The sequence below is a fragment of the Pristis pectinata genome, chromosome 30 (assembly GCF_009764475.1).
Source record: "Pristis pectinata isolate sPriPec2 chromosome 30, sPriPec2.1.pri, whole genome shotgun sequence".
NCBI lineage: Eukaryota > Metazoa > Chordata > Chondrichthyes > Rhinopristiformes > Pristidae > Pristis > Pristis pectinata.
This window is the reverse complement of record NC_067434.1, coordinates 23,125,917-23,139,185: the sequence shown is the minus strand read 5'-3', so window position 1 is coordinate 23,139,185 and position 13,269 is coordinate 23,125,917. Positions and strand designations below refer to the sequence as shown.

The 13,269-nt window shown below is 43.5% G+C and overlaps 1 protein-coding gene across 1 annotated transcript in view; it reads right to left on the bottom strand.

The window, feature by feature from the left end:
• Positions 1-13,269, bottom strand: part of LOC127584651 (annexin A4-like) — a 95,214-nt gene that overhangs the window by 61,616 nt on the left and 20,329 nt on the right. Inside the window, exon 2 of the mRNA XM_052041494.1 lies at positions 1,213-1,336. Coding sequence (XP_051897454.1) covers positions 1,213-1,327 — 115 coding nt within the window. The 5' untranslated portion in view covers positions 1,328-1,336. The remainder of the gene's footprint in view (positions 1-1,212; positions 1,337-13,269) is intronic.

Sequence of the window (13,269 nt, the reverse complement as noted above, 5' to 3'; positions counted from 1 at the left end):
TATCGGGTCAAGACCCCTCATCTGGACTGGTGCAGGGTCTCGATCCGAAACGTCGACTGTCCATTTCCCTCTACAGATGCTGCCTGACCTGCTGAATTCCTCCTTCTTTGCTTCAAACTCCAGCTCAGCTTGTTGAGTGGTGTCACAACAACCTCGCACTCAACGTCAGCAAGCCCAAGGAACTGATTGTGGGCTTCAGGAAGGGGAAGTCGGGAGAACACACACCAGTCCTTATTGAGGGGTCAGCAGTGGAAAGGGTGAGCAGCTTCGAATTCCTGGGTGTCAACATTTCACAGGATCTATCTTGGGCCCAACACATTGATGCAATCACAAAGAAGTCACACCAGCGGCTCTACTTCATTAACAGTTTGAGGAGATTTGGTACGTCACCAAAGACTCTTGCAAATTTCTGCAGAAGTACGGTGGAGAGCATTCTGACTGGTTGCATTACCGCCTGGTACGGAGGCTCCAATGCGCAGGATCGAAAGAGCCTGCAGAGGGTTGTAGACTTAGCCAGCTCCATCACGGGCACAACCCTCCCCGCCATCGAGGGCATCTTCAAGACATGGTGCCTCAAGGCGGTGGCATCCATCATTAAGGACCCTCACCACCTGGAACATGCCCTCTTCACGTTACTACCGTCATGGAGGAGGTACAGAAGCCTGAAGACAGGGAGGATTGGAAGGGGGAGGATGAAGTTGAAGAAAAACAGACTGGGGCAACCGAGTGCTCAGTGGTTGGCGTGGAAATAGTGGGTTGAGGACCTCGTTCCCATGCAGTGTGACTCTATGCCCAGGGTAGAAATGTCAAATACTAGAGGACCTAGCTTTAAAAGGTGAGAGGGGGAGAGTTTAAAGGAGGTGTGCGGGACAAGTTTTATTTTACACAGAGAGCGGTGGGTACCTGGAATAGGCTGCCAGGGGTGGTAGTGGAGGCAGACAAGATAGTGCCATTTAAGGGGCACTTAGACAGGTGCATGAACAGGCAGGGAATGGAGGGATCTGGATCACGTGGAGACAGTTTAATTTAGCATCCTGGCCGGCACAGAGATTGTGGGCCGAAGGGCCTGTTCCTGTGCTGTACTGTTCTACATTCCACATTTAAGTCCTTGTGCTCCAGGCAGGGTTTAATGGAGCAGATCTCAGAAAGGAAGCCCCGTCAACCCTGTCGGAGACCTTCCCCCTCAAGAAACGGTGCAGTCTTTAGAAGTACCTGGTACCGGTGGATATCCTCCTGGTGCCGGTGGGTATGCCCCTGGTGCGGGAGGATAACCCCCAGGTGCGGGGGGATAACCTCCCGAAGCTGGCGGATATCCTGGATAGCTCATCTTCTAAATCTGTAAAGAAAAATACATTTGCATTTTTAAATGTTCTACTTGACCACACGGGTTTCAGTATAAACATCTGCAATTAAAAACGAACCTGCATTTTTGAAGCATCTTTCTCAACGTCACTCTGAAGCAAATGAAGCTACATTTACTAATCCAAGGATGGAAACACAACAGTAACTCAGCACAGCAAGCTCTCACAAACAGAGAATCACCAGAAGATCTGTTCCAAGCTGGTCTTTGAAGTTAATATTGGCCTGGACCAGAGGTAGAACTCCCCAGCTCTCCTTGAACGAGTGCAGTGTAAGCTGCTGCTCCACCCAGAAGGAAGCAGGGCTTCAGTTTTCAGTTCATCCCAGAAACAGCATCTCTAACAATAGTGCCTTCCTTCAGTACTGCCGGGAGTCAAACAGCATAGAAATAGGCCATTCAGCCAACAGTACACATCCTTACTAGTCCCATGTTCCAATACTTGGCCCGTAGCCTTCTATGCCTCAGCAATTCAATGCCCAGCTAAAGGAAGGTACAAGCGGGATGTCAGGGATAAGTTTTTTTTTTAAAAATGCAGAGCGGTGGGTGTGTGGAACACTGGGCCAGCAGAGGTTGAGGGGGCAGATACATTAGTGACATTCAAGAGACTCTTAGATAGACATGTGAATGATAGAGAAATGGAGGGCTATGTGGGAGGGAAGGGTTAGATAGATAGAGCAGGATAAAATGTCAGCACAACATCGTGGGCCAGAGGGCCTGTACTGTGCTGTAACGTTCTATGTTCTAAACACTTTTTAAATACTGCCAGTGACTCTGCTTCCACCACTCTCTCCACCAGTGTATTCCAGGTTCTCCCCACTGTGTGAGAAAGGTCCCCCTCAGATCCCCTATAAATCTCTTCCCCTTATCCTGTGTTCCCCAGTTTTATCTACCTCTGATACGGAGAAAGGTTCCCTATCTATACCCCTTAATTTTACATACTTCAGTCACATCTCCTCTTAACCTCCTCCACTTCAGGGAGAACAGACCCAGCCTAGTCAGTCTCTCCTCATAACTAAAACACTCCATCCCAGGCAACATGCTGGTGAATCTCCTCTGTAGCACTATCACATCCTTCTTGTACTTTGGAGGCCAGAACTGCACACTGTGCTCCAGCTGAGGTCTGACCAAGGTGTTGTTATAAAGTTGGAGCATGACCTCCCTGCTCGTCTTCAATGCCCCAACTAATGGAAGCCAGTATCCCTTATACCTTCTGAACCACATTATGTACTTGCACTGCTACCTTCAAGGATCTTTGGACTTGTACACCAAGGTCCCTGTTCCTCAATACTCCCTAGTTCCTGGCCATTCATGCTGCATTTCCTAGCCTCGTTAGTATTCCCAAAACACATCGGCATCACATATTGGCTTTTGTGCTCAAACCACTGCAGTTCCCGATTCCACAACCTTCTGACTCAGAAGAGAGAGCCAGGGATCATACCTGAAACAGAAAGAGCACGGCAGAGGGACTTGGTTGGAAAGTGAACAAGATCAGAGAAACTTTGGCAATGATCAGAGAGCAGCAAAGTTTCTAAAAGAAGCTTTAGCTTCTTCATCTGGCAGTTTGACAGTCCCATCGTTAGGACCACCAGTATCTGTCATTGCATCATCACTCATCACCATCATCAGCTTGACCACTGCCTAAACCCTCATCCAAGCTTTCCTTACCTTTGGATTCAACACCTTAACACTGCTCACCTGGCTCCTCCACCCTAAACCCAAAAAACTCTGCTGCCTGGTTCCCAACTCACACCAAGTGCCTCTCATCAACCACCTGTACCCTGTGACTTGCAGTCAGCAATTCACAGTTAACACTGGCATTGGTATGTGTTTAAATCCCCCTCACGGTCTCACCTCTCCTACTCTATCTACCCCAGCTCTACAGCCCTTGCAGTTCTCATCTCTTACACACTCCCCTTAACTGGGAATTAGTGTCCTAAACTGCTCCCTCTCTGGACCCTTTCCACTGAGGCTCAACACTTATTGCTTTGGCCAGGATTATGGTCATCGCTCCTGATATTCCAGTGTGATTCCTTGCCAAATTTATTTGATAACAGTCTTGCAAAGTGCCTTGTGACATTTTGTTGCATTTCGAGCAATGTGGAACTACAAGGTGGAGCAAAATCTGAAGATGTCAGAAATCCAATGTCAGAAATCCAAAAAAAAACAGAAGGCTTGATGTACTCAGTAGCTCAAGGAACATTAGTGGGGAGGGAAATAAGTCAACGAGTTCAGTCAGGGCATCATCATAAGAATGGAAAAGAAACTCCCGACCTGACCTCTCTCCTTTGGTCCCCAATGTTGCTCCAAGGAAATCCTGAATAAACTCAAGGAACAGCACCTCATCTTCCAATGAGGCACCTTACATCCTTCAGAACTTAATACTGTGTTTAACTATGTCTGGGGGGAAAAATAAAGGCTCCTTTCACCGTTGTTGGAAGCTCGGCTCTGTATCATTTTTATTCCAGCTGCTGGTTCTTAAAGTAATTGTTACCTTGACAACTGGTTTGCAGCCCATCACAGACATCCCCTCTCTCTACACCCCCACAACCCCTCTCTGCAACTTAAAATGTGTCAAACTTCCCCTTGCTTCAATTTCTCACTTTGCCAGTTCTGATGAAAGGTCTTTCACCAGAAGAACTCGACCCGAAACATTGACTGTCCATCTCCCTCCACAGCTGCTAACTGACCTGCTGAGTTCCTCTAGCAGTTTATTTTTTGCTTTGGATTCCAGTGTCTCAAGTCTCTTGGGCCTCCAGCTCTTTCGCTCCCCACTGATGCGGCTTGACCCCACCACGTGTCATGACTCTGATATGTTGTTGTACCAAGACACTGGGGTTCAGTTGAGAGTCACGGCCTTCAATAAAGGATGTTCTTTCAGAGGCCTTGCTCAGTCTGACAGCTGATATGGCAGCAACATAAAAGAAACCCACCAAACAAAACAAATTGTTTACAACATCATAGAGTCACGGAGCCATACAGCAAGGAAACAGGCCCTTCAGCCCATCAAGTCCAGGCTGACCATCAAGCACTCATTTTTCCACCTATCTCATTTTATTCTCCCCAGATTCTACCACTCACCTAAAAACTAGAAGCAACTTACGGCGGCCAGTTAACCTTCCAACTATACATCTCTAGGGCATGGGAGGAAACCGGAGCACCCGGAGGAAAGCCACTTGGTCACAGGGAGAACGTGCAAACTCCACACAGACAGCATCCAAGGTCAGGATTGAACCCAGGTCACTGGAGCTGTGAGGCAGCAGCTCTACCAACTGTGCCATTATGCCGCCTTATTCCAATCCTCCATCTGGTGTCGTAGCAGAGGACTAGAGTGCACTCAGTGACCTTCCTTCACTTCACTCTACACATAACAAAGTGACCTTGGAATAAAAAATTGCACCCATTTTTGGATAATTGAGTGACAATTTATTTTGTCCCAAAAATGGATGGAGCAAGATGTTGGGTCCTGGTTAAAGACGTTCAAAGTGGAGAGGATTGGAAGACAATTCGCAGCCAATAAAATTCAAAGATTTCAAAGTTGAGTTTATTGTCAGATGCACAAGTCCATGTGTGCACAGGTGCAATGAAAAACTTACTTGCAGCAGCATCACAGGCACATAGCATCAGATAAGCAGCATTCACAAGAAAAACATCAATTATACGAACACAATTAAAACAAGAAAAAATGTCTGTCTTAGTGCAAAGTCATCATGGTGTTGCAAAACTGTAGTGATTAGGGTTGTGCCGGTTGGTTCAAGAACGGAATGGTTGAAGGGAAGTAGCTGTTCTTGAACCTGGTGGTGTGGGACTTCAGGCTTCTGCACCTCCTGCCCGATGGTAGAACCAAACTTGAGATTTTCCTACAGAGCAGGATAAGGACTGGCAAAATCTGGATTAAAGCTGCCTCACAGAGACAACTCAGTTGGCTTCTTTGTACAGAGAACGTGCTTTTACAGGGTGGAACTTTTCATCAGCAAAAGCAAATATGGCCAGTCAGTGTAAGAATTTACCACTTATATACAATGATGTGAAGATAACCGCAAGCTTATGCACTTGTGTGTGTATACATATACACACACACGGAGCAAATATCTATCTCACTAACAGCAAATAACAGCCTCAAAGGACACACTGAGATCATAGGTTTAACAATGGGATGGGGGAAAGTGGGTACAGCAATGAAGGCCACCCCCACAATTACTTTTTTGGCACACATGAACCCTGTAATTAGTACTGGTAAATTGGTTTATTATTGTCACATGTACTGAGATAGTGAAAAACTTTGTTTTGCATGCCATCCGTACAGATCATTTCACAACATCAGTGCACTGAGGTAGTACAATGGAAAATAATAACAGAATGCAGAATCAAGTGTTACAGTTACAGAGAAAGTGCAGTGCAGGCAGACAATAAGGTGCAAGGCCATGACGAGGTGGATTGTGAGGTCAAGAGTCCATCTAATTTTACTAGCGAACCGTTCAATAGTCATAACGGCAGGATAGAAGCTGTCCTTGAGCCTGGTGGTACGTGCTTTCAGGCAAGTGGCAACCATCAAGGACCCTCACCACCCAGAACATGCCCTCTTCACGTTACTACCATCGGGGAGGAGGTACAGGAGCCTGAAGACCCACACTCAACGTTTCAGGAACAGCTTCTTCCCCTCCACCATCAGATTTCTGAACGGTGCATGAACATTACCTCGTTATTCCTCTTTTGCACTATTTATTTAGTTTTTGTAACTTATAGTCATTTTTACATCTTTATGTCTTGCACTGTACTGCTGCCACAAAACAACAAATTTCACGACATATGTCAGTGATAATAAACCTGATGCTGTGCCCTCTCCAAATCCCTGCAACCCCCAAGGTTAGCACTAAATTGATGCGTGCATATGTTTCCTTGGTAAATGCTGATCAATGGCAATTGTTAATTACATGTGAAGATCCCATTAATTTAAGCAACGATACTTCAATCTGCCACTTTGGAGCAAACGGTTCTGATGACAAGATTGAGACACGAGAGACTATAGAGGACGGAATCTGAAGCAACACAGAAAGCTCTGGAGGAACTCAGTGGGTCAGGCAGCATCTATGGAGGGAAACGGACAGTCGATGAAGGATCTCGACCCGAAATGTTAACCGTCCGTTTCCCTCCACAGATGCTGCCTGACCCGTTGAGTTCCTCCAGCATCTTGTGTGTTGCTGATGAAAAGATCATCAATGTGCAACGTGAATACTCTTCACAGATGCTACCTGACCTGTTAAGTGTTTCCAGCATTTTCTATCCTTAAGTAGGCCATTGAGCCCTTCAAGCCTGCCCCACCAGTAACACGATCATGGCTGACCTCAACTCCTCTTCCGTGCCAGTTCTCCATTCCCTTCTATTTCTCGACCTACCAAACATTTATCCACCTCCACTTTTATGATCCAACTTCCAGCATTTGCTGAGGCAGGGAACTGCAGAGGTTCACCACCCTCAGAGAAGAAATTTCTACATACCTCAGTTTCAAATGACTGGGCCCTTATCTTGTACTTATGTCCCCTTGTTTGTGACTCTCCCACTAGAGAAAACACACCAACATCCACCCTGTCAAGCCCTCTTAGGAACTTGTACGTTCAAATAAAGTCACCCCTCGTTCTTCTAAACTCCAAGGAATACAGACACAAACTACTTAATCTCACTTGATAGGACAACCCTCCTCCCAGGAATTAGCCCAGTGAATTTCCTTTCCACTGCCTCCAACCTTATATTTTTTTATATATAAAGGTGAGGATATCAAAACTGTATGCAGTATTCCAGTTTCACCAACACCTTGTACAATTGCAAAAAAAAACCCTATTTATAAAACTCCAACCCTCTTCACAACAAAGGCCAAAAGCAGTTTGCCGTCTCAGTTGCCGTACCAGATCTGTAGGTGAAACAATATACTGCCCTGGGCTCCAGCTGTGGAATTTACCAAACTTCAATCAGTCCAGACATCTGTCAGTTAACATTGACAGAGCATGCCTAAGGTAACGTGTTACCATGGCAAACAGAAAGGTCAGGAAAATAAAGGATGCAAGTTAGATGAGTGTACTGCATTCACTAAACTGTTAGATAACAGAGCAAAAACACTGACCCCATTGGTAGAATCTAAGGAACTATTGTAGTTATTGCATTGTATGTAGGGACTTGTTTAATTTCAACCCCATCTTTGCTAGTTATCAAGGCAAATCATGTCATAATGAAGGATAACGAGTCACGGTTGGTGAATTTATGGGTAAAGACTTAAGGCCCAAGATGAGGAAGGTGGAGGCAAGGTGAATGTGCGCATTGTTGTGTGTACAAAACTCCCTCCAATCATCAAGTTCGATCAATGAATGCTATTGTTTTTTTCTTGCCCAAGAGCAAAATGAATCTCACCATAATGTTCATATTTACATATAGATACGAATGTCATATCCACGTGGGCACGCACACACACAAGCACCTTTACCACACAAATGTCCACAGTGTACATTGTGCAGAGTAGAAATTAATCCAGTGGCAGAAATCAGTAGAGATTGAAAACACAGTTTCATTGAAAATTAGGTCTTTGTCTTTATCACTGTGACCAGCTGAGGTGGTCAGTTAGGATGCTTGGTGTAGCTTGTTAACTAGCGGGGTAGTCCTCAAATTAGCCTGACCCTTGATTTTTTTAATATTCTAAAGTATGCTTAGAATATAACATTTCCATATGATGCAGTGCATTGATATGACATCATTCACATTACAAGACATATAACAACACTTAGATTGCTTTCAACATGGCTTTAAAACAGGTGTGAGGTTTCCACCAGGTTCCAGTCCCCCCCAAAAGGTGGAAGCACTCTACACCGTGACCTTTCCTCATCGAGCTTCTGCACCGTCTGTGCAAAGCTTCGGTGTGTTCCTCGGCACATGGTCCTGGACCTTGGGATGTGTCAGTCTGCCACATTCAGTCACGGACAGCTTCTTGCACCGGAAGGCCCACAAGTGTCAGACAGATCAGGGGGCACCTTTCATTCATTGGATTTTGAGGTCAGGGTTGGGTGGGGGGGGGGGGGGGGGGGGGGGGGGGGGAAGAAGCGGTTGAGCGAGAGGTTGTGAACCGTGTTCGTGTCTTTGTCCAAGGTCAGAGTGAGCCTGTATGTGCTTACTGTGTGGGGGCATTTTGTCCATGTGAATGCATTAAGACTGTCCATCAAAGCCTGATCTCCAAGGATACCCTTGCCCTTGGACCAAGGCCTCATTCTGCTAAAGTCCAAGCAGTTACTGGTGTTTAACGGTTAACCCACATTAAAAGGATTCATGGAGACACAAGATGCTCCAGATTCCAGTATCTGTAGCCAAGAACAAACTGCTGGAGGAACTCAGCAGGTCGAGCAGCATCTGTGGAGGCAAAGGGACTGTTAACTTTTCAGGTGGAGACCCTGCACCACAGACATCTTCCACTCTCCAGAGGGAGCGAGTCATTCTCAACCCAAAGGACTGCCCAAGGAGACGAGAGGACAGCTCACTGTGGCACCAACATAACCTGCCTAACTGGTTTCAGTGTGCTTACTGTTTGACTCGCCAATGGTTTGTGCCGACTCTACACCAAACCAATGCAAAGAAAACAACTAACCTCATGCTTCGCATTGTTAACATTATTTACATCACGTGACTGGATTGTGAGGATCTATTTTAATTACTCATTAATCCTCAATTTACCACGGTTAAGTCTGAACAGGCTCTAAAATAAGCCTGAAAATCCAAGTAAAGACTTTCACTAAAAAATCCATTGCAGAGTTAGAGCCTTATTCCACTTGGATCTTCTGTATTGTCAGGCTCGAGCAGGAAGTCCCAGGATATGATTCTCCGGAGAGCTGTTTCAGTATAACCACATGTACACAAAGGCACACTATTTTAAAAAGGCTTGGATTGCTATGGAACCCTTCACATGTCCAAAACGTTGCAAAGCCAATGAGATACTCCTAAATTATAGTCAATGCAGGAAATACACTGGCCAATTTATGGACAACAAGCTCCCATAAACAGCAACGTGATAAAGCGCGGATAATCTGCATTTGTGACGTTGACTGAAGAACGAGTTTTGGCAAGCCACTGGGAAGAACTTCCCTGTTCTCAAAAAGAAACCAATGGAATTTTTTTTATGTCTATCTGAGGGGGTAGATGGGGCTACAGCTTAATGTCACATCCAAGAGCACTACCTCTGGTGGTGCCTCAGTTCTTGGAGTTCCAGTCTGAATCTTCACAGCCAAGTTTCTGGAATGGGATCTGACTCTAAACTGAGAGAAATGCCCACTGAACCACAGACCAAGATGGTTTTTTTCATTGAGATACTGAACTGAAGTGATCAGAAAGTAATAACTCAACAAAAATGGCCTTGATGTGTGTGTTGAGCCCACCACAGTCCTTAAAAATCAAAACAACACCAGTGGGGAGAAAGGACTGCCGGTACAGAAAGTCAAAGTCGAGTTTATTGTCAGATGCACAAGTACATGTCTGCACAGGTGCAACGAAAAACTTACTTGCAGCAGCATCACAGGCACATAGCATTCGCATGAAAAACAAATTATACAAAATTAAACAAGAAAGAACATAATTATAACAAAAAAGTTCCAAGGGCCTTAACGTGAAAGAACACGCATGGTTAAATAAGGAATGGAAAAGGAAACATTAACAATATGGTCTTTTGATATGGAGAAATTGCTCTGCAGAGGCATTAGAAGTTATTAAATGGAATTTGACACCAACATAGAAGGAGATATTGAAGCAGCAGACGAGAAAAAATTCTTAGGATCACCTTAAAAGGAGAAAACAGAGAGATTTAGGTAGGGAATCCCAGTGGTTACAGCAAGATGAAGATGTGGCTGCTTTTGGTGGGTAAACGAGATGGTGCATTCATAAAGGACCAGAGTTGAGTGGGAAGCTGTGTAGGATTGGTGGAGGTGAAGTGATGAGTAAATTTTTTGGATTGAATAAATTTAATCTATCAAGTCCCATTCAATCTAATTTTTTCTTTCATCCATCCAGAGTTGACTCAGCTTTTTCCATACGGAAAAGGAAGGGAATACTATGTTTTCGTGATTTATTCATTGATAACTGTTTTTCATCTTTTGCACAACTGTCTAACAAATACAATTTGCCTAGATCACACTTTTTGAGATATTTGCAAATTACAAATTTTTTTAAAAGCTGCAATACCGTCTTTTCCCACACCTTACAAAACTGAAATTACAGAAAAAATTTTTGGCTTTAATCCTTGTCAGAAGGGCTTGATAGCAATAATTTATGATTTAATTATGAAAATTCATTCAGAATCACTGGACAAAATTAAGAATGAATGGAAAAGTGAACTCCAGACATCTATACCTACAGAGACTTGGAAGAAAATTCTTCATTTAGTTAATACACCTTCAATGTGTGCCAGACATTCTTTGATACAGCTTAAGGTGGTTCACAGGACCCATATGTTAAAAGATAAGCTAGCTCATTTTTATCAACATATAAATCCTATATGTGACAGATGTAAATCGAATGTGGCTTCTTTGACACATATGTTTTGGTCCTGTCCTCTTTTGGAAAAATATTGGAAAGATATTTTTAACATTATTTCAAATGTATTGAAGATTGATTTACAACCTCATCCCATCACTGCTATTTTTGGATTACCAAGGATAGAATCTGGCCATCTATCTGCCTCCGCTAACCGTATGATTGCCTTTGTTACATTAATAGCCAAACGATCCATTTTGCCTAAGTGGAAGGATCCAATACCCCCTACTACTTTTCAATGGTTCTCTCAAACTATATCATGTTTAAATTTGGAAAAAATTAGGAGTGGTACTGTTGATCCTTCGCTTAAATTTGAGGAAGTTTGGAGTCCATTTATTCAATATTTTCACATGACATAGATCGCCTTATAATAACCTTTCGATTTAGAGGAACGGATTTGACGACATAATATTGCTCTGTTTCTATTGAGAAATTTTAGTCCAGTTTTTTTTAAAATTTTTTTTTCCCTTGGCTTAGTTTGGTTTGATATATTATTTATAATTTCTCTTATTGTTTTGGGAATTTTTTTCTCTTGTATTTTATAATAAATCTTTTTCCTTTATATTATATTCATTCACTAACAGATCATTGGATCTACAGATTTTTTATACTTTAATGTTCTTTACGATTATCCAGGTCATGATCGTTCTCCTGATCTCTTTGTATTACAGGTATAAACATTGATATATTAATCTGTATTAATTTGAAAACTAATAAAAAAAAGATTGAAAAAGAAAGGAGGTGAAGTGATGGGACACAAGAGTTCATGGAGGATTGCAGGACTGGAGGAACTCAGAGAGATGGCCCAGGATTTGAATGTAATTAGAAACGGAGATGTTTCTAGACCGGGAACCCAGGGTAGAACAGTGCAGACAAAGGTCAATGTGTAGTGGTCAACCACAGGCACATGTGAAGCAGCAAAATGGAGCATTGAGCTGAGCTGAGAGGGTGCAAAATAGAGTCAAAGTTGCCTTAAGACTCATTTGGTCCTCTCTCCAAGTGCGAACCTACCCCCATTCTCACGATTAAATTGAAACCACTATAACCCTTCGGTCCATCCCTGGACTCAACTAACTCTACTCACCAATTTCTACTAGTCCCTCTCTTGCTACTGCACCAGCTCTCCTCTACTGAGAGGCATCTGTGAACCAAGCGCGAAAGATGCACGTTATTGACAAACAAGTCCGTAACCACACTTAGAACCTGCTCCCCCTATTGCATAAGTTTGCACTGTGCTCCAGATCTGCTATTTACTCCTCAAAGACACAGAAACCAGGATGTCACTGACTATTTCCCCAACATTGTCTAGGACTGAGGAAATAACTTGCTGCAAACTAGATCCAAGAAAGTACAAAGGTTTACTAAAAAGGCGAACAAAAATTTCCATTACTGTAATCCTCTGTGTGTGGTATCCCTCTGATTGACACTTCAATCTGGTGTCTAGGTAATGGTTCTAAACTAGGTCAAAGAGACTAGTTTTCACCTGGGAGTCAAGCACAGTAAAACAGGGCAGGCTCATATTTGAACTGCAATTTGTTCACATTTCTCTAGCATGTGTTACAATCTCAAAACACTTAAAGCCAACTTGCATGCATCAAGCTTGCACAGCCAACCATGTGATAATGAGAATGATGGTTACATTGAGGTCGTGGGATCTTTCATGCCACCCTGAGGAAATATGGCCTGAGATGAACCTACCCCAGCAGTGACACATCCCCTCAACACTGCTCCAAAATGCCAGCCTCAATATTGCAGGAAGGGGTGGGAATAAGAATCCAGAGTGGGGCATGAACCTACGACCTAATGACTCACAGACAAGAGTGTTTGGTACAAATGAAACTGGTGCTCAAATGAAGTGGGAGGTGCTGTAAAATTCTGATAATCTGGCATTCTCAGGATTTGGTGCCAGACTGGCAGATTTTCCAGACTATTGGATGTCATTACTGTTTATACCTCAACACATTTGTCATGTTTTAGACATTATACAGCATTATAATAAATTTCACAGTGAATCCTTTCAAGTCTAAAGCAATCTGGGGCCCCACTGTGTCAGAAGGCAGCACAGGAATTATCACCTGGTGAGCCAGATGCCAAAACATTGGGATTACAAACATTCGTATAGCGGATAGTCAGAGATTTACTGTAGCTGGTACACAGGAAAATGTTGGAACCCAATCTGCAGTCATGTATTCTGACTGAACAAAACTACTACAAATTTTATAGTTATACAGAAAAGCTTAATGCAATTTAGAATAAGTGGGAACTCCTGCACTAAATAATTCACAAACTGATCAGCAAATCCATTAATTCAGTGAATTCCCTCAATTAACAATGCCACCTTAGTGCAAAGCTGA